The 24334-nt window shown below is 38.1% G+C and overlaps 5 protein-coding genes and 1 long non-coding RNA gene across 6 annotated transcripts; 4 read left to right on the forward strand and 2 right to left on the reverse strand.

Moving 5' to 3' along the window:
• The first annotated feature begins 528 nt into the window (after nt 1-528).
• LOC149709251 (glutamate receptor U1-like) lies at nt 529-1183 on the forward strand. The gene is made up of 4 exons (XM_089863944.1): nt 529-781; nt 840-940; nt 1006-1096; nt 1142-1183. Exons 1-4 carry the CDS (start codon nt 737-739, stop codon nt 1181-1183), a joined length of 279 nt encoding a protein of 92 aa, XP_089720070.1. The 5' UTR covers nt 529-736.
• A 2010-nt stretch (nt 1184-3193) lies between these two features.
• LOC149709252 (uncharacterized) lies at nt 3194-4577 on the forward strand. Its single transcript, XM_089863435.1, has 2 exons — nt 3194-3496; nt 3859-4577. Exons 1-2 carry the CDS (start codon nt 3273-3275, stop codon nt 4103-4105), a joined length of 471 nt encoding a protein of 156 aa, XP_089719561.1. The 5' UTR covers nt 3194-3272; the 3' UTR covers nt 4106-4577.
• A 2514-nt stretch (nt 4578-7091) lies between these two features.
• LOC149709253 (uncharacterized) lies at nt 7092-7981 on the forward strand. The gene is made up of 3 exons (XR_016380281.1): nt 7092-7201; nt 7577-7830; nt 7888-7981. It is a non-coding gene; the product is annotated as an uncharacterized LOC149709253 (long non-coding RNA).
• A 36-nt stretch (nt 7982-8017) lies between these two features.
• Nucleotides 8018-11200, forward strand: LOC149709254 (uncharacterized). Its single transcript, XM_089863945.1, has 8 exons — nt 8018-8022; nt 8054-8144; nt 8295-8459; nt 8633-8759; nt 8981-9213; nt 9911-10170; nt 10534-10653; nt 11110-11200. The coding sequence occupies exons 1-8, from the start codon at nt 8018-8020 to the stop codon at nt 11198-11200; spliced, it is 1092 nt and encodes a 363-aa protein (XP_089720071.1).
• A 2370-nt stretch (nt 11201-13570) lies between these two features.
• On the reverse strand, nt 13571-16107 carry LOC149709255 (uncharacterized). The gene is made up of 3 exons (XM_089863448.1): nt 15549-16107; nt 14807-15096; nt 13571-14410 (listed from the first exon to the last, which is right to left on the reverse strand). Exons 1-3 carry the CDS (start codon nt 15555-15557, stop codon nt 14128-14130), a joined length of 582 nt encoding a protein of 193 aa, XP_089719574.1. The 5' UTR covers nt 15558-16107; the 3' UTR covers nt 13571-14127.
• Nucleotides 16108-16344: 237 nt separating this feature from the next.
• On the reverse strand, nt 16345-22027 carry LOC149709256 (uncharacterized). Its single transcript, XM_089864619.1, has 4 exons — nt 21965-22027; nt 17736-17839; nt 17563-17620; nt 16345-16949 (listed from the first exon to the last, which is right to left on the reverse strand). Exons 1-4 carry the CDS (start codon nt 22013-22015, stop codon nt 16653-16655), a joined length of 510 nt encoding a protein of 169 aa, XP_089720745.1. The 5' UTR covers nt 22016-22027; the 3' UTR covers nt 16345-16652.
• Between the last annotated feature and the right edge of the window lie 2307 nt (nt 22028-24334).

A 24334-nucleotide genomic window follows, 5' to 3' on the forward strand; every position in this document is an offset into this window, starting at 1 on the left:
TTCGTATTCCGAACATTTGATAGGGAAATTTGAGCTATCATTACGACCGTAAGTCTACTTTTTACCTCTTCCAGTGAAGATAATGACACGGAGAGGTATTACACTGGACGTGTCTGTGTGTGTGTCTGTTTCCGCGTTCGCAGTAATTGAAAAATCGGAGCAAATGTATGTGCAATATCCGGACCGAGTTTGCAATTCACAGAAAATAATGTTGGCATCTACTCCATTATCATTGTTAGGGTTAAGATGTACGCGGTGATCGACTAGGGTTACGAGAAACGCCTGGCCTCCCCCAAAGGTTCACACAATTTCAGTTTTTCTAATCATTTACTGAGAATGAATCACCTTATATACCCTAAATTTGCAAAAATTTCGAAAAACTTATTCGCTAGAAGTCAAACGTTAACAATAGCTACGTTTAAAATTATTTTAGGGTTAATGTTTCCTAATTATCTATAATTAAGGTAAATTACTGTTTATTAAAATAGTTAATATCATTTATATTTATATAATTATTTAGGAAAAACATCTTGACTGGGTAGATAGCCCTTGTGTCGACTCGGAGAGGTTTATTTTGGTTTCCCAACTTGTTCTACATGCATGTGTCGAGACTGCATAATAAGCCGATAAAAAAATAATTTTCTCTAAATTCATTCAAGTACGAGAAAAAGAGCAGTTCGATTTTATTTAACGACAGTGGATTTAATTAATTGGCGTTTCGTAAGGAATTCTTTACATGGATGTTTACCGAAACTGGTCTCTGACCATTGCTGTCGTGAACGTGAGTATCCATTTCCTTGCTAGCATTTAAAAAAATTTAATATTTGCTTGATTCGTAGCATCAATCATTTCGTATTGCAAACGAAGATGAAAATAAATTGCGATACCTTGGCAGTGATTTCGAAATATTGAAAGAATTAGCCACAAAGATGAAATTTAAGTAACGAAGCCATTATATTTACGAATAAAATGGAGTCTTTAATTCTCATCCCTTCTTGTCAACAGTTACACGATTTTAACGCCAACGGATGGGAAGTGGGGCGCTTGCGACGATCAAGGGAAATGCAATGGACTTGTCGGAATGGTCGCCCGAAACGTACGCATTATATTTAGGGCAGTAAACATTTGTGATTTTAAATAGAAAATCGATAGTGGTTTCACGTGCTTGCTGTCCTTCAAGTGAAATGATTGGAGTTTGCAATTTTCTTGAGTACATACATGATGCTTTGGTCAATTTCCAGGAATGTGACCTTGGTATATCATCACTGGCTATTTCGCCATCCCGTGCTCGATTTGTGGACTTTTCATATCCTTATACTCAGGATTATGGGACTATTATTACCAAAGCGACGGGTGCTCATAAAATTGCCAATTCATTTTTTATTCTCGACCCTTTAACTCTCCATGTGAGTTAATTTAAACAACATTTCCCCCTCGGGGGTTATTTTCATCGTCTGTTAGCTTTGATAGATTATTAATGACTCCATTGCTACGTCGAAATAATTAATCATTATCAAAAAACGTTCTTCTTGTCAGGTTTGGATAACTTTCGTTGGATTTCTCGTATTTTCGTATTTTCTTGGTAAATTATTGAATCGTTTCAAATTGTTGGACTCAAATATTTCTCAGTTGAAAACAATTCTGTCAATAACACTTCGGCAAGGTAACTCTAAAACTAATATATATAATCATAAGTAACATAATAACCATAAGTATGACAATTAGCCAAAACTAACTATAAACCTATTTTCGGACCTTTTACGTCATCATAAGTTCGCGCCCAGCACAGAGACCCCTAGCGGTGAAAAAAAGCGACTTCCGCCCCATATCGGAAATCCAATTTAAAGAGACGATATTGAGATTTGACTCAACGGTCCTAAGCCTTGGTTATATAGTTGATTTGTACTACCTTTTACCGACTTTAACGCGATCACATTACGAAATTGAAAATTGCACTGGGCAGATTTAGTTACCGAATATTAAGACTACAAAAGGCTTATCATTTTTGTGCTGAAATATCCGACTTATGGCAATCTCAAAGTCAAACATACAAACACCGCTACCGCGCGAGCTCGTTCAATAAATAGCAGACGAGCTATTTCCGACACGTTCAAGGAGATGGTTTATTGTGATTGGCTGAAATTGTAGAACTATGTCATTCGCCAAAGACCAGCATGAAGTACTCGACGGGGTTGCAAGTCCTGGCCCGATGTAAGTGAGAGTGTCAGTGTTGATTATAGGTTTCAGTTTGAAATTTGCATTATTACAATAGGAAGAGTCATACTTATGTTTATTATGTTACTTATGATATAATGCATGAACTAGGAAAACTCTCCATTTCAGATATTTCTTTTAACACGACTGGCAAGTCGAATCTTAGCTCTTTGGTGTTAATTCTCATCGTTATCGTCTGTGGCGTGATTGCTAAACTCTACGAATGCATGATTACCTCGAACACCAGCATTGCACCAGTCACAAAGCCAATAGACACCGTTGAAGATATGTTAAACGCAGTTACATTCGAAAATTTTGTAGTAACTGCGCTGCGAGGGTCTTATACTCTATATTTCTTGAAGGCAAGATTTTGATGAAACAATAATCATAGAAATTGTGTGTTTGGTTTTCAGAAACAATAGATTGTTTTTTCCTAATCTGATTGTGAATATGCCATTCCGCTGGTTTTTTAGCCCTGATTTAGGATATTGTTAGACTTAAGCCATGTTCACATTTACATGAGAAATCGGTTCAAAGCGATTCAAAACGTTTCCAAATTTAAGTGTGAAGAAAATTGATACTCGAGAAGCTAATTACAAACGCGGTTTCTTGAAATTGCTTCGTGAACCAGCTTAAAGCGGGTTTGGATGTTAGTTTCTAGTTTTCAGGGTTATTTCGTTGTATTTTCACCAACCTTAGCAGACAGCACCAACGAAAGTATAAACAAACAACACTAAGAGAAGCGTCTTAAAGTGTGAACCGAGGCTGTTGAAATCGCTTCGTAGTGGTAATCAAAGGGGTTTCAAAACTAGTTGGGCATTCTAGTTCTCAGCCGACTCCAGTGCAAGTGTGAACATAGCTATAATTCTGTCTTAAAATTTGATTTCCAAATGCTTTCCGCTACGTGGGACGAACCTCAATTGAGGTTACAGTCAAGGCTAGGGTCAAATTGTTCTTGTAGCTTCTTCTTTCTCATGCACGTAGTGGTAAGAAATTTATTAATAGACCGTTGTTTTCTATAGTCAAGCACGGGGATCTTCAAGCGTTTTTCTGATTCGATGTATCCCGGCTTCCGACCTCCACAAACATACGAACTTTTTGTCGAACGTTGTAAAAATGAGAAATTAGCCATCATCGATATCCGAAATTTTTTACTGAAAAATCTCAATAATTACAACACGTCTTACGATTCGATTCATTTTGGAATCGACAGTTTGTCTTTAACTCTAACGTCGATTGCGGTTCGCAAGGGATTCCCTGGAAAATATCTACTAAATAAGTGGTACTATTCTTATAATATACGCCTATTGTGCGAGGTGCTTATCAGTCAAAAATTAAACAGTTTTCAGCTAACGTAAACATTTCTTAGTAAGTTCAGCTTAAAAATAATTAGAGAAAATAAATGACGTATTTATAACGCCATTAAAGATAATATCGAAGACCTTTATCTCCATTCTAAGTGAATTATTTTCCGTCTTTTATCACTTATGTGGCGTCGAGTTATTCATTTCAGAAACCTTTGTGCCAGTGCTGAAGGGCTTATAAAGTGGCGCAGTTTTTTTAATAACTCATAATTTATTTGTTTCTGCAAGTGCTCAAATTCGCTCTCAGTTACTTGCTAATTTATTTTGCATATCATTTTAGGTTAGGATTATTAATCTCTTCTGGTCACGTACATAAATGGGAACTTGAAGAAATGAAGCAGCGGGATCAAACCACGAAGGGTCAACCAATGGTCGGTTTCTTGAGATTTGACGACTTTCAGTTTGTTTTCTGTTGTGTCTTAAGTGGATGGGTACTCGGTATCATTTTCGTCTTACTGGAAAACATCTTTCATAAACTTAAGGAACGTTACATGAAATTTAGGCAAATTTCAAATATGGAATCATGAAACGAATAATAATAGATTGAACTTGTTGGATCCGTATTTTGAATTGTTTTGGTGAAGTCCTACGTTATTTGAAACTGATAACTTTAGGTTATATCTAATTGAGCCCATATTGACGTTAAAACAATCTTGAGTTCGATTTACTACGGTTTATAATAGTATTTAATTTCTGGGAAATATTATTGAAATTACTCATTAAGTCACCTTTGGTATCTGACAAATAGAGAAAATTGTGTATTTATATTGAATATTACTTGTGTTTTATACCCATTACCATAAGTTTATAAGATATGTTCCATAAGTATGACGCTTCCTATACTTCTTACTGCAAGACACTTACTGATAGCTAGTTAGAGAATGACGCGAGAATTGACTACACTTGGTTTTGCAGTCCATCTTCCTATTTAGCCTGTGCTAAGACTTTGACAGCTATTAAGAATAACCAATACATAAGATATAAGAGAGATCGAATTATGTCCGTCATTTTTTGTTTCTATTGACTTTACATTACGAGCCTGACTTTAACAGAGTTTGGTTTCATTGTACTAATTATTCATGGAATGAAACTCGTTTTACGAAACCGTTCACTTAAATATATCTATGTAGTTTCCTTTCTATCAAACCTACAACGTGTACTTCTCTTTTAACATCGTTAGCACGTGAATTTTCCAAACAAATATTTGAACTGCTACGGTGCTTTATATATATTTTAGTAAAATGCCAACAATAAATATCACACTGAACGAAATTGTTTAGGTTATAGTGTTTCCGACTATAACCTGAGTTCTACCAATTACAACTAGCTTTCGAAGAAGTGACCCTTGGTAAGGCATAGCAAATACGTGTAACCATTAAGGAGTAATCCGCTTTTAGTGTTAGGGAAGCTGGCTGTCGAGAGAGTTTGCTGGGACCGGAGAAAATGAAGAAAGCTCGGACCCCATCAAGACTACCCTATAGGTGACCCGGGCCCCCTAGAAGGCACGGGTCCCTGAGAAACTGATCGGATTGCCCTCCACTCTCGACGGCCCTGAAAATTTTTTTCCGGTTTTAACATAAAAGCCTTAAAGCATTGGATTAACATACCTTCCCTAAGAAATTTAGCATTTCGGCAGTATGTGTCACACATTAATTTTTGCCAATAGTGTCTCTTTAAAGGGAAACGTCAGGATAATTTTTTTTTGAAATTTTTTTGATGAATTAATTATGTAATTAAGTCTTTCGCGAGTATCAAATATCCCTCTATTGGACAAGAACCAATCCGTCAGATGGTACTAGTCGTCCAATAAGGAAGTCCTCAGTTTGGCGTAGTTTGCACTAGGGTTTGCATTAGTAATCTTAACTGCTTGTATCTCTTCTTTGATATTATAGATGGATACATGGTTCAAATTTGAAATATACATTAATTTAAATGCTCTTTTAAAACTCAATTAAAATAATTAGCCTGCGAGTTTTCATTTAAGCATTAATTTTACATTGCTACTTTCTAGATGCTTTTAAAACACCGATATTTTTCTGCTATATGAAGCAAATCCCAATAGAATTGTGAATAACGGTGGTTTATAGCAATTTCTGAAAAGATCATTATAACTTTAAGACAGTTGTTTGCGTTCTGGTAATGAGAGTTGGTTCCGCCTCTTTTAGAGGCTGCTTTTCCCGTACATAGACAGACGTCAATAAAGGCACGACTGAACAGTAGAAACAAACGTGACTTCCTTAACTTAGTTAAAGCACTATAGCAATGCTAGGTCTAGTTGCAGCAATCCACACCTAGCTATAACGGAGAAATTATTGTATTCGGTTCTTTGTTTGCGTCTTCGCTGAAGCAGTCATGGGGCTAAATGAATATAAAAGGTTAGTCAACTAAGTCTTCACTACTTAAGTTTGCTTGCATCGCGTAGATGTATATTTTATTTATCGAATATTTTTAATATTGATCAACCTTTTTGAACCACACATGAATTGTTTTCGTATTCCAAAAATTTGATTGAGAAAGTTATGACCTCTTCTAGTGGCGATAACGACACGGAAAGGTATTATACTGGACGTGTATGTGTGTGTCTGTCACCTCGTTCGTAGTAACTGGTAAATTAGAGAAAACGTATTTGCAATATCCGAACCGCGTTCGTAATTCCCAGAAAGCAATATTGGCATGTACTCCATTATCATTGTTAGGGTTAAGATGTACGCGGCGATAGGTTAGGGTTACGAGAAACGTTTAGCCTCCCAATGGTAGGGCTTCCCCCAAAGTTTCCAACAATTGCCACTTTTCTTATCATTTACTGTGAATCAATCATCTTTTATACCCCAAATTTGCAAAAATTCGGAAAAACCTATTCGCTAGAAGTCAAACGTTAACAATGGCGATGTTTAAAATTATTTTAATAATAGCGTTTCTTAAAGCGACTTAACTAAAATTAAGGTAAATTACTGACTATTAAAATAGTTTATATCATTTATATTTATATAATTATTTAAGAAAAACATTTTAATTTGCCTAGGTTCTAAAAAGTTTAGTTTGGTTTCCCAACTTGTTCTACATGCATGTGTCGAGACTACACAGCAGGGTAGACACAAGGATTATTTAAAATGTCTAAGGATAAAACGCACACACAGATCTCTATAGTAAGGGAATGTTCTCTAGTTCAACTAGACTAGTTGTTCCGAAATTTTAACCCATCCCCCTATTCTCCACCTACTGTTTTGGTGCGTCAAACGGAAAACAAATAGCGAAATGGCGCCACCTATCTTATTATCGCGAAAGCATAGACGAAAGAGAGATAGTTTTCGATCGCATGCTGTATAGTTCTTGTTCGAATTGTCAACGGTCGTTAAGAACATTTAGTTCAAGATTCAAGAATGAGGTTAGGTCCTAAAAATCATAATTTAATTTTAATAATAGATTAAAGCAATTATCCTTGATTAAAGCAAACATTCAGTTCAAGAATATATGAGGTGAGTTTACACTAATTTAGTGTAATAGGAAGGCCTTGTTTGAGTACATCTGCTAGAGCAGACGAGAGCGACAAAACTTTCAAGAACCCGGTCACGTGTTGACGCTTCAAAATATTGGCTTTCCGGTTTGCCGATTGTGCCCGCTCAGTACCGTCAGGGAGGAGGAATGTAGAGGAGTAGCCAAAGGTATTACGAAGAGGTCTCCATTTAGCGGTCTGGAGAGAGAGATCTACCCGAGTCCGACTAGTAGCTACTACGCATCAGCGGTGCGCAAGTACGTCATCACTGACGTTAGAGAGAGAAAAAACCAAGTTTCAAATTTCTAAGCCGAACGACTCGCGCCGTCGCGACTCACGCGAGAGTAAATTTTAGCGGCCGACGGTCCGGAGAAAAAAATCGCGCATGCGCCTGAAAAAAAAAGAGCCTCGGTTAGGCCTCAGCGCTCTAACCCGGAATCTGCGAGAATTCTCTCTCTTTTTACAACGTGCGTAGACCACTCCTTTACAACATTCCTCCTCCCAGGTACCGTTTGGAACATCTACCTTCGATATTTCCTTCTCTGCGTTTTATCCTTAGATATTTTAAATAATCCTTGGTAGACATAAGCGAAGCTGATTTTCGATAACAATTTAATTTTGTCTAAATTCGTTCAAGTACTAGTAAAAGAGCAGTTCGATTGTATTTACCGACAGTTGATTTAATTAATTGACGTTTCGAAAGGAATTCTTTACATGGATGTTAACCGAAACGGGTCTCTGACCATTGCTGTCGTGAACGTGAGTATCCATTTCCTTGTTAGCATTAAAAAAATTTAATATTTGCTTGTTTCGTAGCATCAATCATTTAGTATTGCAAACGAAGGTGAAAATAAATTGCAATACCAAGGCAGTGATTTCGAAATATTGAAAGCATTAGCCACGAAAATGAAATTCAAGTAACGAAGCCATTTTATTTACGAATAAAATGGAGTCTTTAATTGTCATCACTTCTTGTCAACAGTTACACGATTGTACCATCTCTAGATGGAAAGTGGGGCGCTTGCGATGATCAAGGGAAATGCAATGGACTTATTGGAATGGTCGCCCGAAACGTACGCATTATATTTAGGGCAGTAACCATTTGTGATTTGAAATGGAAAATCGATAGTGGATTTCTCAATTATATTCACGTGCTTGCTGTCAAGTGAAACGATTGCAGTTTGCAATTTTCTTAAGTACATGATGCTTTGGTCAATTTCCAGGAATGTGACCTTGGTATGTCATCACTGGCTGTTTCACCATCACGTGCTCGATATGTGGACTTTTCTTATCCTTATACTCAGGATTTTATAACTTTTATTACCAAGGCGACGGGTGCTCATAGAATTGGCAATTCATTTTTTATTCTTGACCCTTTAACTCTCCACGTGAGTTAATTTAAACAACATTTCCACGTCCGGGGTTAGCTTTGGTAGGGTATTATTGACGTCATTGCTACGTCGTAATAATTAATAACTAACAAATCTCGGCGACGCTGTCGAAACGAAGTACATATAACAAGAAATCAAATCTTTCATGCTACAAACGTTTTTATTGGCAGGTTTGGATAACTTTTGTTGGATTTCTCGTATTTTCATATTTTCTTGGTAAATTATTGAATCGTTTCAATTTGTTGGACTCAAATATTTCTCAGTTGAAAACAATTCTGTCAATAACACTCCGGCAAGGTAACTCTAAAACGAATGTCGTAGACTTGTATAATATACTGAACGTCGGCGTAATGTGATATAATGCATGAACTAGTGAATGTAGAATCTTTAGCGCAAAAAAAATATTGGGCAGTAAATTCCGTAACTACTTTTACATCGAATCGATTTGGGACGACCGTTATGCTTATGATTGTATTTTAAAAAAATCTTGGATTTATTTGTAAAACCTTCCATTTCAGATATTTCTTTGAATACGACTGGCAAGTCGAATCTTAGTTCTTTGGTGTTAATACTCATCGTTATCGTTTGTGGCGTGATTGCCAAACTCTACGAATGCATGATTACTTCGAACACCAGCATTGCACCAGTCACAAAGCCAATAGACACGGTTGAAGATATGTTGAACGCAGTTACATTAGAAAATTATGTAGTAACTGCACTGCGAGGGTCTTATACTCTACATTTCTTGAAGGCAAGATTTTGATGAAACAATAATCATAGAAAATGAAGTGCAACTGTGTTTTGGTCTTCAGAAACGATAGAAATTTTTTCCTTATCTGATTGTAAATCTGCCATTTCGCTGGTTTTTTAACTGAATATTCCTTTACTGGCATTCCTAAATTAATTTTGCGCTTTAGTTAGACCAGGGGAAAGTCTAATTTTTAGGCAGCATTAAGTCTAACCAGGGATAGATTTAATTTTAGAAGTAGGAATGGAGAACGGTTAGTATTTATTTCAGTCATAGCCCAGTGTAGAGCCCCTCCCTCCAACGCGTATCAAAAAATTTAAATTATCTTATTGGCTCACTTAAACTACGTTTTGATGACGTTGCTGCCGGGGATGGTGAAAAATACGTTTTTCCTTTTTACCTCTGTCGCTACGACCCGCCTCTTCTTTCATATCCCCCCCCGTCCCGTGGAAGGGGGTTCGGGACTTTGACGCGCGCCCAGATTAACCTGTTCTCCATTCCTACTTTTAAAATTAAATCTATCCCTGGTTAGACTTAATGCTGTCTAAAATTCAGACTTCTTCCGCTACTTGGGACGTTGAACCTCAAATGAGGTTACAGTAAGGGCTAAGATCAAATTTTGTCCTTAATGTTCTTGTAGCTTCTGCTTTCTCTTGCACATAGTGGTAAGAAATTCATTAATAGACCTTTTTTTCTATAGTCAAGCACGGGGATCTTCAAGCGTTTTGCTGATTCGATGCATCCCGGTTTTCAATCTCCTCAAACTTATGAAATATTTGTCGAACGTTGTAAAAATGAGAAATTAGCCATCATCGATATTAGAAATTTTTTACTGAAAAATCTCAATTATTACAACATATCTTACGATTCGATTCATTTTGGAATCGACAGTTTGTCTTTAACTCTAACGTCGATTGCGGTTCGCAAAGGATTCCATGAAAAATCTCTACTAAATAAGTGGTACTATTCTTATAATATACGCCTATTGTGCGAGGTGCTTATCAGTAAAAATTTAGATAGTTTTCAACTAACTTAAACATTTCTTAATAATTTCAACTTGAAAATAATTAGAGAAAATAAATGACTTATTTATAACGCCATTAATGATAAAATCGAAGACTTTTATCCCCATTCGTAAGTGAATTATTTGCCGTCTTTTATCACTTATGTGGCGTCAAGTTATCATTTCGGAAACCTTTTTACCAATGCTGAAGGGCTTATAAAGTGGCGTAGCTTTTTTTAAAAACTCATAATTCGATTCTTTGTGTAAATGCTCTGATTCGCTCTCCGTCGTTTGCTAATTTATTTTGCATATCATTTTAGGTTAGGATTATTAATATCTTCTGGTCACGTGGATAAATGGGAACTTGACGAAATGAAGCAGCGGGATAAAACCACGAAGGGTCCACCAAAGGTCGAGTTTTTGAGATTTGACGACTTTCAGTTTGTTTTCTGTTGTGTTTTAAGTGGATGGGTACTTGGTGTCATTTTCATCTTACTGGAAAACTTTTTTCATATAATGAAGAGGCGTTACAAGACGTTTAGACGTATTTCAAACAGTTAACCATGAAACTAATGATAATAGATTGAACTTCTTGGATCTGTAATTTGAACTGTTGTGGTGAAGTCCTACGTTATTTGAAACTGATAACTTATACTTAATTTAACCCATATTGATGTTAAAATAATCTTGAGTTCGATTTATTACGAGGAATAATAGTATTTAATTTCTAGAAACTATTATTGAAAATACTCATTAAGTCACCTTTGGTAACTAGCAAATAGGCGGCAGCACATTAAGCGAAAATTCTTTCTCTTTTAACGTCGTTAGCACAAATATTTGAACTGCTTTGGAGCTCTGAATTTATATAAGTAAAATTCCAACTATAAATATCACAGTGAACGAAATAGTTTAGGTTATAGTGTTTCCGACAATAACCTGAGTTCTACCAATTACAACTTGTTTTCGAAGAATAGCAAATACGTGTAACCATCAAGAAGTTATCAGGTTTTAGAGTTCCGGCAGGGCTGTCGAGAGAGTTTGCGGGCCACAGGTAAAGTGACGAAAGCGTAGGCCCCCATCAAGACAGCTCTACAGGTGGCCCGGGCCCCTTAGAAGGCGCGGGTCCCTGAAAAAATGACCAAATTGCCTTCCACTCTCGACGGCGCTGAAAAGTTTGTTCTGCTTTAACAGAAAACCCTTATAGCATTTTCCCTAAGAAATTTAGCATTAGTGTGTCACACTTATTGTTAATTTGTTACACATGGCTCTACGAACGTTACCTGTTAAATGAAAGGAAAAGTGCAGCACATAACATTATACCTTAAAATAACCGCGGTTTTCTAAATATAAAAGGAAAAATATTTAAAAAAAAATAATAATAAATTCTCTTTTTTAAAAAATTAGCATTTAATTAGTCTGAAAAACGAGGACTACTTCGTCGCCATTGGTTTAGTGGCAGTAGATAAGATTATCTGCTAAACTGAACCTACATTACCCTTACCTCTCTCATCCTTTGATAATTCAACCAAGAGGTTAGGTTTAGTGGCGACTGTGTTCAGTTTAGCAGATAATCTTATCTGCTGAACCTTTCCTTTAAAGTAAGATTGACGTTACAGGTCGCGATATAAATTTACTAAGAGCTAATAAATCAGAGCATAACATGAAACTTATTTGTAGAATATATTAAAATGGATTTTTCACAAAATTGAAAAATAACAAACGTTTGTGTATTTTCAGACAAAGGCTTAGAATGAAACCCTAAATTTTATTGCAATATCTGAAAACGAGACCCATTTATCGGGATTTAGTTTAGGATTTACTCTCCGTATTAATTCTTAATAGTAATAAAACATTGCGTGTAATTGCATGCTTCTATTTTTGTATGAACTGCAATGTTTGGTTGACGTTAGCGGGTATATTGATCAAATGTGTGACCTACATTGCTTTCAGAAGCTAGGAACAATAGAAACGTTTGGAAACCAACGGGAAAAATTAAAGCGGTGGTTTCAATACTAAACTGAACTATTCGATCGTGTTCAGTGTACTAACGCGCGAACTGGCTTCACTAGGGTCTGTTTTTCAGCCAGTTTTGTTTGGTTTTTGATTTTCCAATTATACGTGAGATGAGTTGTCGAGTTCCTAAGTCACAGTATGAAGAATATGTTTCATTTTTTTCTGCTTGGATTTTATGCGTTACTATGGCTTACATAAAACAATGTAACAAATTGCAACCTGATGAAGTTGGAGATTTGGAATACGATTCTTTCAATGTTCTTAGAAATATATTAATGTATAATATATCAGGAAAAATCATTTCGTCTAATGAATTCTTTGAAGAACGGACTATATTCAGTAAGGTCAGTGTTCGTGAAAAATTATCTTGTCATAAAATGAGTTCTTCGTTAATTTTGACAGTTGGTATTAATACGAGAAGGATGGATAGTTATATCCTTAATACCTTCCCTTCCCTGATTGGCTAACGAGGTTCTGTCGTAGTTGTGCCGTTTAATGTCGTGAGGGGGGCCCTGGAGAACCAAATAATAGTTGAGGGTGTAATCTGAATTCTTTACATTATAATCGTTGAAGTTAGCGTCGTGAAACGGAATCAAGCGATTCACCCTGTAGCTGACAAAGCCGGGGAAAATTAAAGTTGCGTAACATGGGGACTATTTTTTGTGTAAGTTGGTTTCACGCTGTGTAGCTGCAATTTTCAGGCTATTATTGAGGTTGGTTGGGGTTTTTTTTTTTTTGAGGGGGTTTCAATGTGAATTGGGCTCTAACGTCCGCGACAAGGATGCGATTATTCAGGGTTCAGTATGTGAATAATCAGGGAAGGAAATGAGGTTTACTTGGGAGGTGACGGAAGGGGTGTGGGGGTCAAGTCACCTCCGGAGGACACGGGGCAGTCGGCACCTATAGGGTAGGATCGCCGACATGTGTCGTATTCCCTCAAACTTTGCCGCCCAGAAGCTTGGCTGACAGGAGTGCGCCACACTCCCGGCTCAGGTTGGTTGGGTTCACTTTTTAATCCTGAATCTACATGGCTCCCTTCTCTTATTATAGATAGTTTAAAGACATGGAGGATTCATACAATTTAGACCTGAAGGCCAGGCTACCTGGAGGACAAAAGCAGACGTGTTTTTTCCTCCAGGTAGCCCGGCCTCCTGGTGTAAATGTTATGAATCTTCCATGTGTGTAAATTATCTATTCACTTCGTTGTTACTTATTTTAGATGAGAAAAGATTACCTTCGATTCAAAGACGTTTTACAACAATCATTCTACAATCCCTTTTCATCTTCTAACATTGAAAATTATGAGTTGCCATTTGTTCAACGAACTATTAACGTATTTTTGAAAGGAGATATTTTTAATGAAACATTGAAGGAAAAGCTTAAAATTGAGCTTGTAAAATACATCAAAGATGAATTAATCATTTCTAAAACCGAAGCGAGTCTGGTTGTAAATATAACTTTTTCAACTGTGCAGTTGTGAATACAGAAGTTGAATGAACACATTAATCTGCGAGCATAAGTTACCAATCAACATTGTATGACAATGTATGAAATACGGAGCCTCTTGTGGTATTTGTTTAAACCATAAGTTTATAAGATGTGTTCCATAAGTGTGACCCTACTAATGCTAGAGACTTCCTGAGAGCTATTTCGAGAACTACGCGAGAATTAACTACACTCGGTTTTGCGGTCCATCTTCCTATTTAGTCTGTACTAAAACTCTGACAGCGTCTCACTAGGCGTCGCTTTACGAGAATCTATGATGTTTCACCTACGTAAACAATGGTAGACTTATGGAACATATCTTATGAACTTATGTTTAAACTAAACCGCAGCCACCACTTGATTTAAATTTTATTTAAGGGAATGAAGATTTCTAAAGAAATGTTGATAAACCATTGTTAAAAGTTCTCAAACCAGAAATTCACATTTCTTCGCAGCTTTTGCCGTTTTTCAACATGCCAGTCTTTGCATATTTTGAATATCACTTGTGTTAACCGCATTATTGATACGAAAGACAACCAAGCACCGTACGAGGCAAAGAAATGCAGCAAGTCCAGAATTGACAATTTTTTAAAGGAGTTATTGACATTGGACACTCTTTCTTCGTCATCGTTGCCCAGATCTCTGCTAAAAAATCTTTCTAACGGAACAGACTGACTTGTTGCGTGAAACCATGATATTCTGAAAATAAAACAATATCCTAGTCATATTTGAGCTTTTCGCTATGAACACCATTCAAATAAACAAATGACCGACCCCTCGAATATAGACTGAATTTCAGGCCCATTTTTCAAAAATTTCTGAATTTCCCTAACTTATGAGGTCAATTTCAAAACTTTTACCATTACCTGACTTTAAGGGTCAATATGAAAAAGTCGCACATTTCCTGACTTTCAGGATCAATATGAAAGATTTTCCTGACATTTAGAGTCAAGTTAAAATATTCCTACATTTCCCTGACTTTCAACAGCAATTTTTTAAATCCCTTACTATTTCCCTGATGTTTAAGGCAATAAAATTTTTAAAAAGCCATATTTGAATTTCCTACAAGTTTCGCAGTCGTACGGTAACACTTACCGAAAGTTTATGAACCGGTATATTTTTTCGCTGATATTTTTTTTCAGAGGAAATACAATGGGGCGTGGAAAATACTTTTCTTTTCCAATTTTAACCTGTTTCAATTTTGTTTTGTTCCTCAATGAAGATAGAGCATAACGAAGATTGTATTCGGTGTCTATGGCCACTTTTTCTCCCGATATGATGTCGTCGATCAAAGGTCCACGGCGTAAACTATTTCCGACTTGCCCATAGCGTGGTGCTTCAATCTTTTTCAAGAGACCTTTGTATTTATCAACGTTGTTAACTATCTATAAGGTAAATTTCTTTGTAATGTAATATGGATGACTGAGAACATGTTATTTTTAAACGGATAAGGACTCAATAGACCCAAGTAACAAGTAAACAAGTTGGCTTGGTCTCGTCACCATCATCACGTGACTAACAAGGTTGCCTGTAGCACCATCTGTTGTTGAGGGACGAAAATAAATTTACTTTTTTTCTGATTGGACTAGTCTCGACAGAGTCTGACTCTTGGGGTAAAATAGGTTCTGCGCATGACAAAATCGAGCCAATCTGGTTATCCCTTTTCTCACCTCAAAACCCGAGAACAAGATCTGAGCCGTTATGAAAATTCAAAAGATTTGTTGGTTTTGGTGAAAATAACGAAGATGGGTGTTTTTTCAGTTTTAATGAATAATGAGTGTCTTTATATCTAAAAATAACTCGTTCCCATGGTTCAATTGTTTGGAAAAGTAAGTACCGATTGCATAGGGCTCTTAGAAGGTGAAGTTTCCGATAGAATTATTTTAAGGTTCTTTCCAATCAAGTCATCTAAAGTGTCGAATTTTTCATTTATCTCCGTAGCATAACCCGCTTGAAGATTACCGTTATAATAAGAGCTTACAAATAATATATTAAACAAAAATGTTACATAAATAATTTTTGCTGCCCTGGTTATGGGTTTCAAGGCTTGCTCTATAAGGAAAAATCAGTGATTAACTTAAATGAATGGGAATTGGCCACAAGCTCAGATCCCGGAAGCTCCGTTATTCTCAATTACGCAGTCTCTATTGAGATTTGAAAATTTTCTCATGACCCAAGTTGAAACGCCTCCCTCACACTTCTATTTTGGAGTAACTGTTTAAAAATTCCAGCATCCTTTTCGTGGTTAGACACCATTAAGTGCACCCATAAATAATTTAATAGTGCAAAGTCACGTGTAAATAAAAGTTCTTTTTTCTATAACCAGGTGTCACCAAAAACTTATGTCCAACCTAAAACCAGGGAACTATGGTTAAAATTTACGTTGCTATAGAGTTTGCTACTATAGAACCAAAACTTTGCAGTGGAAACACCGCGTAAGAACTTAACGTGATCTAAAATAACCTTTGTAAAAAATATTTTTTCAAAGGGATGGTTGTTGTTACTTAAAAAGTAACAGTATTTAAATTAAATTTCAGTTTTTTACGTAGCCATAGAAAATAGTTTTATGCAAATGAGTAAGAATTATTTAGAGTCTTTAAAAAAAGGGGAATTAACATATATAAAAAATAATATCCTTTTTAAAAAATAAAAATTTTTACTTGAAAATAAAAAAGTAATTTCCTTTATTGCGCGCATACAGAGGACGCGGCGGCCGACATAATTTAGGCAATGAACTGAGGTGGAAACTTATCAGTTAAAGAAACCCCACTTTCACTGCTGATTTTGGTTTGAATAGATTAATTTTTTCCCTAAAATTAACGAGAATAATTAGGTCGGGATATCGGTTTTTCGGAGCTGCGCTTATGGCCACAAATCATGGAAATTATCTCCAGTGCAATAATTCAAATATTATGGTTCGGTGAGTATGACCGTAATTTTTTTACTTACCTTTGAAGATTAAGGTTTCGAAAAGTAATAATGAACCACTGAATATATTTTTACGTCGTGTAATGTTATTGAAAAGGATATACATGAACCACGTGACCATCGATGAAACAATAACGCAACACCACGTGCTTGGTCGTAGACTTAAGGAAGTTTTATAATCGACTGTTGTCCTCTCGCTGCTAGTTTTAGCCAATATGGCGGTGTACGTTGTCGTTAAGCTATTTGTCAGACTATTCTTCAAGTAGGATGCAAAGCGTGGTGCGATTCGATGATAAAGAACATCCGCTTTCTATAACATATGAGTAATTGTTAAAGACTAATTTCGCAAAAGTTAGGAATGCCATCAGTTGTGATTACGAGTGAGGAGAAAATAAAATGTCTACTGTATCATTCAAATATGACATAAAAACCATAATGGGGAATTTTTAAGTGAGAGTTGGTTGATACGTTATACTGGGTCGTAGAATTGAAGTACAAGGGATGTAAGCCGGTAATTTACCAAATACCGCCATAAATTACCGATTTATATCATACCGTAATTACACAATGGTAATTTACTGCTTCGCACATTCATAACCTTTTTGAGTAAATCTAAGTGTACTAGAGACTACATAAAGATTAGTCCTCCAATTTTCCATTAGTTCCCGTTGTTTAAAGCACCACCAACTCTAGGTATAAAGTGCTCGCAATTCAAGGTGAACAGAAGTTGGGCCAGTTGAATCGCGAATTAAAAAGTTATCACTGCCCGATTTTTGCTGACAACTTTTTCACTCATCTAGTTGAGTCGAAAGTTGTATCATCTGACAAGGCTTTTAATGTCTATATTGGTAATCGTAATTTATGGAGTTTACTGATGGCAAGCCAAGTATTCGAATGATGTTTAAATTTTAAATTTTTCATACCTCTTCTAATATTCTGTTGCTACTATCAAAATTCTTGTCGTATTCGATAAAACAAATTCTAAAATAAGTGACGCTAATTTTAGTTAAAAAAATGGGTAAAGTTCCTAAAAGTACAGTTAGTAATGGCAATATCAAAAATGTTCGTATTAATACTGTAAATACAATTTGCAGACCTTTTTCGTACAGTGGTGAAAATGTAATGAAATATATCGTCCCCAGACCACTTTCCAACTTTGTAATTAACCCACCAGTAATCATCTTTGAAACGCTCTAAATACTAACATAAAAGTATAAATGCAAATATTTAGACAGTATGAATTTTCAGTTGCACGAGTGTGGAGTAGTGTACACCAACAGCTTGATTGTAGAAAATAATCTGTGTCTATGTAAATGAAAGACCTGACCGTGATTGATAATGAACGCCCATTTCAAACCGTAAATATCTAGAAGCCTGAAATTTGGCGGGGACGTTACTCTTAAGTAGTAGGCACAATAATAGAAAGATTTTACAATTCGCCGCCATCTTGAATAATGTCTGCGAGGAAAGTAAAAAAACTTCTTTATGAAGTAACGATCGCGCTTTTCAGCCAATTTATTTATATTTAGTTCTCTGGTTTCCTATATCTTAGAGACAGGACTTTTAGTTTTTGCTCTATGAACTTCTGTCATCTTTATTAGTTGGGCTGAAAACTAATCAAAATGTTCTGAGGGGATGACGGGCAACGCCAGGTGCCTTTGCTTTTAGTATGTCATTAAACGCAAAAAAACATGGGGGTACCTCTGCCACGTGGCGATAACAGTATAACTAACCGAATTACAATTTGTAGTACAAAATAGGATTAAATGGGCAATTTATATCCAAAAGCACAGATCCTAAAAACACAATTCAAGGCATTTTGTACTTTTTTCCAGTCGCTCACTTAACAGCAAAACCTAAGCTACTCTAACTTAACCAGTTAACTCAGCAGCTAATTGAATGCCATAAATTTGCATACTTTATATAAACTTCTAATCAGAGCCGCTACGCTCTTCTTCGAAACATGTGCTTTTGATTAAGTGAGAAAATACAATTAGGAAATTGCGCGCTTATATTATGGTCTTTCATTATATTACGCCACACATACTTGCTTTTCTACATCAAGAGATAGCCGCCAAAACATTTAACAAGCACACACAATTTAACTAGAAGGGAATAATAAGAGAAGGGTACCATATAGGTGCAGAATTGTAACGCGAGTCCGGCCAACCTCAAAAATACCCAGAAAGTTCGCGCAACTGCACAACGTAAAACCAATTTACACAGACGGCACAAAGATGACAGCTCGTTAGCCAATCAGGGAAGCATTATCAGGAATCTATTAATTAACATGAATATATATCTGCGTTGACTAGTTAGACTATCTATTCAGGGATAGGAGGGGCTACGTGCTTAATAAGATATTTATTGTAAGCAGTCGACGCGTCCAGTTAGTGATAGCGTTTTATCAATTTGTTTTCACCCGTTACAATTTTTTGTAGTTCAATGGTTACGGCTTCACTAACAGTCTTCACACTTAACAGATGACGATAATGTTCTGAATTGTGCTGGCGAATAATTTTTAATTCAATTCACAAAATGTTTCCAACTTTTGTACCTAGCAGTCGTAACTAACCAAAAATTGAGGCTCTCAAAGTTGGTGACGCAAGCTGGATGGCACGCTTCCTCTTCCCCCTTGCTCTGCTGCCTCACTTTTTTTCCTACCTCGTGACCGCCAGCTTGGGTCTTCAACAGTGCGTTGTATCACACCTCCTCGGTGGTGAGAGCTGGTCAACCACTACGTTTTGTGGGCTAAGCTGATACGCGCCCTTCCCAAGCCAAGGTGTGGAGGCATCGTGCTGAGGGCTGTATGGTACCGGGGAAGTTAATCTACGGTATCATGAACAATCCCCTCGGGGAAGCAGGCGAAACCCCGTTGTATTTAGCCTTCCACCCGGGTTGAGGACTACCGGGTGGTGACCGTTTATTTGCCTCATTTCTCGTGGGACCATTTATGGATACCAAAAACAAAAACATAAACCAACCTCGGCATGGAACCGGTTCTGCCGGCACCCAGCTTTCTCTTAGGGAAGGGGTTGCCTCTGGCAATTCCCGACCTGTCTCTGTGCGAGGGGCTCCATCCAGCAGTACCCGCACTCCATCCGCGGAAGGACGTATGGCTCCTCCTGCTCCTCAACAGGGTCAAACCTGGTTGAGTGAGATTAATAGGAGGCGCAATGCTAACCACAGGAAAAATCGATATCGCCAGGGTGGCAAGGACTCTGCATCGGGTGCAAGAGATACGTCCCGCGATAAGGATTCTGCACCTTCGGGTGCTAGAAAAACTGTCCTGGGAACGGACTCTACGCCTGGTGCTAGAGAGACTACCACAAGTGCTGGGAAAAGACCTTGGACGTTGGACCCTGTTCCTTCGCCTAGATCACAAGCGGTGGCACCCAAAAAGACTAAGTCTTACTGTGACGTCACCAGCCTAGTCAAGATGGCCATTATCAAAGATGGCTATCCGAAAAATGCAGTCACGGAAGCGGATATTATTCCCATTCAGGCTGCTATATTGGACGCACTTGATGCTGAGCTTTCTTTGGGAAGCTCATTGCCGCGTCTTGTAAATTTTCATCTCATGACTGGGGCCTTGGTGTACTCCTGCGGAGATGCTGCGACCGGCGATTGGCTTGTGAAGGTGTTGCACCTTAATGAATGCGCTATTGGGAGAACGCGTCTTTCTGTTATGAGAGCCAGTGAACTCCCGAAGCTGTTCAAGGTGTCCTTCCGGACCAAGGACCGGTGCACCACAGATCCAGCCACACTTTTTCGGCGGCTCAGAGCCTATAATGGCAGGTTTTTAACCGACTGTTGGAGGTGCCTGGAGTCTTATGACGAAAGGAGGACAAGATTCTGGATCTTCGTTGTTGATGGTACCTCTATGGAAGCCATCAAAGACGCTGGCTTTGAGGGCCTCACTGGTGTGGACGTCGGGACCTTTAAAGTCCTGCACGTTCCACAGGACCAGCAACTCCAAGGAGCTGCCTTAGGCTTCTACTGACGAAGAAAACGATGGCACTGTCAGTGAGAAGATGACAGCCAACATTGCAAGTATTACTTTAGAGTCATCTATTCTAGATGTCTGTGATACTTTCACTTCATGACAACAAGGTTTTTAGGAAGTACAATAGGTTTGAGCCATCTCTCACAATGTGCTCAGACAAGACTGTCGTGACCTATCACTTCAATTAGCCCTTCAACATGCACTTTCCAAGTCGTGCTGCTAGGGTGACCTCCCCAGTACTTGTAACTGTAGAACCTGTCTGGTTCCGGAGGGTTCAAAGACAGACTCTGGAGCTGGTTCCGTAGTCTGCAGGTATGGTTTCTATGAGAGCCTGGGCAATTTAGCCAACTTTTTCAAGGCGGAAATCGCAGACATTGTGTGGATTTCAGCATCAAAACAAAAAACCTTTCGTGGTCGGACGATACAGATCCATTCCAAAAGTCTAGCCATTCTCAGCGCACTAAACCAGTCTTCAGCGGTCTTGATTCCCTGGGTTTCTTGTCTGCCCTCGGCAACGAGAGGACTGATAAGTTTGCCAAAAGTGGGCGGCTGAGGTGAAGTTCTATGAACATGAGCCTGCAGTTCCCATTCCTTACGACATCATTCGTCAGAGGATTCACAGCCGGATGCCTGCACATCAATTGCAGATTTGACTCCACACGGATGGACAGAGACAAACCAAGGTATTTGTCCGAGGTCCCTCTAAGGCGAGCGAAAAGAACAGCTTGCCCTCGCCAAATCAAAATCAGGTTAGTCACCACTTTTATTACTCGACACTGTCGACTACACGTTATGAACTTTGCTGATGACCCGCTTGACATGTTCTGCCGGGAGGAAGAGGAAACCTTCCATGTCCTCTGTAGCTGTGATTACCTTGGGATTTTTGAGCATTTTGACATGCATTCAATGGAGCCTGACTGTCTCAGCTAACTGGATTCTCCGTTTCGTCGAGGCAACTGGATTCCCTGCAGTCTAACTAGTTCGAGGTTCGCAATATACCCTAGATATCGTGGCACGACGTATCAACGCATCACCCTCTTTGACAATGACAATGACCACCAAAAATTGAAGTTCTCACTTTCTCCCCTAAATTTCTGGTGTGCTATTTCGTCGTCCAGGTGTTTTGATCCTGATTGGCTTCGGCGATGATGTAAACCGCGAAAAAGGGTAGAAGAGTACCGCCTATCCCTAACTTACTAGATATAAGGGCTAATGATACAGATATATATATTCATGTTAATTAATTGATTCGCGATTTTATGGGATTATCAAGTGCCATCTCTTATTATTCCCATTATTATTAATGGATTATTTTTTACCCCTGAAGTGATAACTATCTTGATCGAACAATTTTCCAAAAATGAGTTCATGATTATATTACATTTGCAATACTAATGTTAGCTCGTTATTCTAACTCGTAATTAGTACCGTTGGGCGTGTAAATAATGACTATAATGAGGATAATGTAACAACGTTTATTATCGTGATCTATGCTTGTTCGTAGCCGTAGCGCGAGTCCTCGGTAGGTCATTGGGTGTATTGGTATCTAACGTGTTGGTATCGATCGTATTCTCGTCGGTGGCGCCATCTATGCCTACTGATCATATAGTCTTTGGCGGGACATTTAAAATATGCTAACATTCGGCCAAGCCTGACCACCCAATAATCTCCCGATTATTCGCATTACAGTGCGTATTACATAAAACGTTAGAATTACAAAACTAGATAGAGATCGTAATTATTCAATTATTAAGAAATATTGAGAAAGTATTTTTAGTTCAAAAATGTTTAAGTTCAAAAATGTTCTCGCGAAGAAAATAACGTTAAGACATAATGAAAACGTAAGGCAAGGGCCTAATCCAATATATAATCGTTTAAGTAACTTGGTCGTCGTTTCATACGTGGACGTCGTTCAAGTTGCACGTCATCGTGAGGGTTTACGTTTTCGTCAGTGGCGTCGATTTGACTGGTAGTTTTAACGTTTGCGGTTGTCGTCGTGTCCGCAAGTACTGTAGGCTTGTTGCCCATCGTCGTTTCGTCTATTTCGTCTTCGGATTCGTGATCGTCATCAGTATTGTCGATGATGGAAAAACGTTTTAATTTATCAATGGGTGCAGTGTTACGATAAAAGCGATTAGTTCGTTGATTTTCAGGAAGGTCTTCGATTAAGTAGCGGTCGTGTTTTAATTTCTTCGCTATCACGTAAGGACCTTTATATTTAACGGCGGTTTTTCGTGGTAATCCTGTTGCTGCTGCTTCACGTTCGACGATTACCAAGTCGCCGGGTTCAAATTGAGGAGCGTTTGCCCTTTTAGCATTGTATCTTTCTCGTTGTTTAGCCTGGTCGATGCGAATGGAGTCGATGGCTTTCTCTCTTTTCCGAAGGATCTCCGTGTCAAACGAATCGTAAACAGCTGTGTCCGTGAAGTTACTTGTTGGGTTTCTTGACGTGAAATTGAATAGTAGGGAAAATGGAGTGAACTTTGTTGCGGCATGATACGTATTGTTGAGACCCCACTGTATTTGATGGATGTGCGTGTCCCAATCCTTTTGATCAGTTCTAGTGCTCATGCTGGCGATAGCGGGTGTTAACTGTCTATTTACCCGTTCAATTTGACCGTTTCCCCGAGGAGTAGCCGTAGCATTAACGATATGGGTGATATTCGCGGAAGTACAAAGTTCCTTAAAAGCTTTTCCAGTATAAGAGGTTCCTTGGTCTGTGATTAAACGTTTCGGTGCTCCGAATATTCCAATAATGTCTTCAAGAAACTTCCTCGTAGCTGCCATCCCAGTATCTCGTACTGCTCGTAGGAGGACAAATTTGGTAAACGCATCTATGGCGGCGATAAGGTACGTGTTGCCTCGTAAGCTGCGAATGAAGGGACCCAAGTGGTCCATATGAACGGTGACGAAAGGAGTTCCGATTTTGTCTATGGAATGAAGCATTCCTGGCTTTTTGCCACTGGGCACTTTGTGGTATAAACAATCCAGACATCCGGAGATGTACCTACGTACGTATCTTCTTAAACCAGGAAACCAATAATTTTCCAAGATCTTTTTACACGTTTTCTCGATTCCGACATGCCCAATATCATCATGATTGTTCTTTACGATTCGCCAGCGTGCGCTATCAGGGACAACCCATAGAAGTTTTTCTTCTCCGTCGGTAGTTGTAATGCGTCGAAAGACCTTTTCTTGTTTTAGAGCGTATTCGCGTTTTATTCTTCGTTCGTTCTTCGTTAATTTTCCAGTCTTCGTAAGCAGCTCTTTAATTTCCCTAATCTTCGGGTCCGTGTATTGCGCTGCTGCTAACCAGTCGTTCGTGAGTAGTTCGGTAGAGAATACCGTCAAATCGTTTGGTATTTCTACTTCTACCGGTTCGTTGTAGGGGCTCCTACTAAGGGCATCAACGTGAGCCATCTGCTTGCCTGGTCTATGTATGACTGTGAAATCGTAATCTTGCAATCGAAGCCACCACCTGCCAATCCTTGGTATTAAATGACGTTTAGATAGTGTCCCTCTGACCGAGTTACAGTCTGTAACTACACAAAATTTGATTCCTATTAGATAGACGCGGAACTTCTCCAAGCTCCAAACTACTGCGAGAGTTTCAAGTTCCGTTGAATGGTACTTCGATTCTTCTTTGCTGTTCTTCTTACTTGCGTAATAAATTGGATGTAGTTTGTCGT

The sequence above is a fragment of the Phalangium opilio genome, unplaced genomic scaffold (genome assembly GCF_054372755.1).
Source record: "Phalangium opilio isolate 3A_F unplaced genomic scaffold, DU_Popi_V2 ptg000013l_1, whole genome shotgun sequence".
NCBI classification, from domain to species: domain Eukaryota; kingdom Metazoa; phylum Arthropoda; class Arachnida; order Opiliones; family Phalangiidae; genus Phalangium; species Phalangium opilio.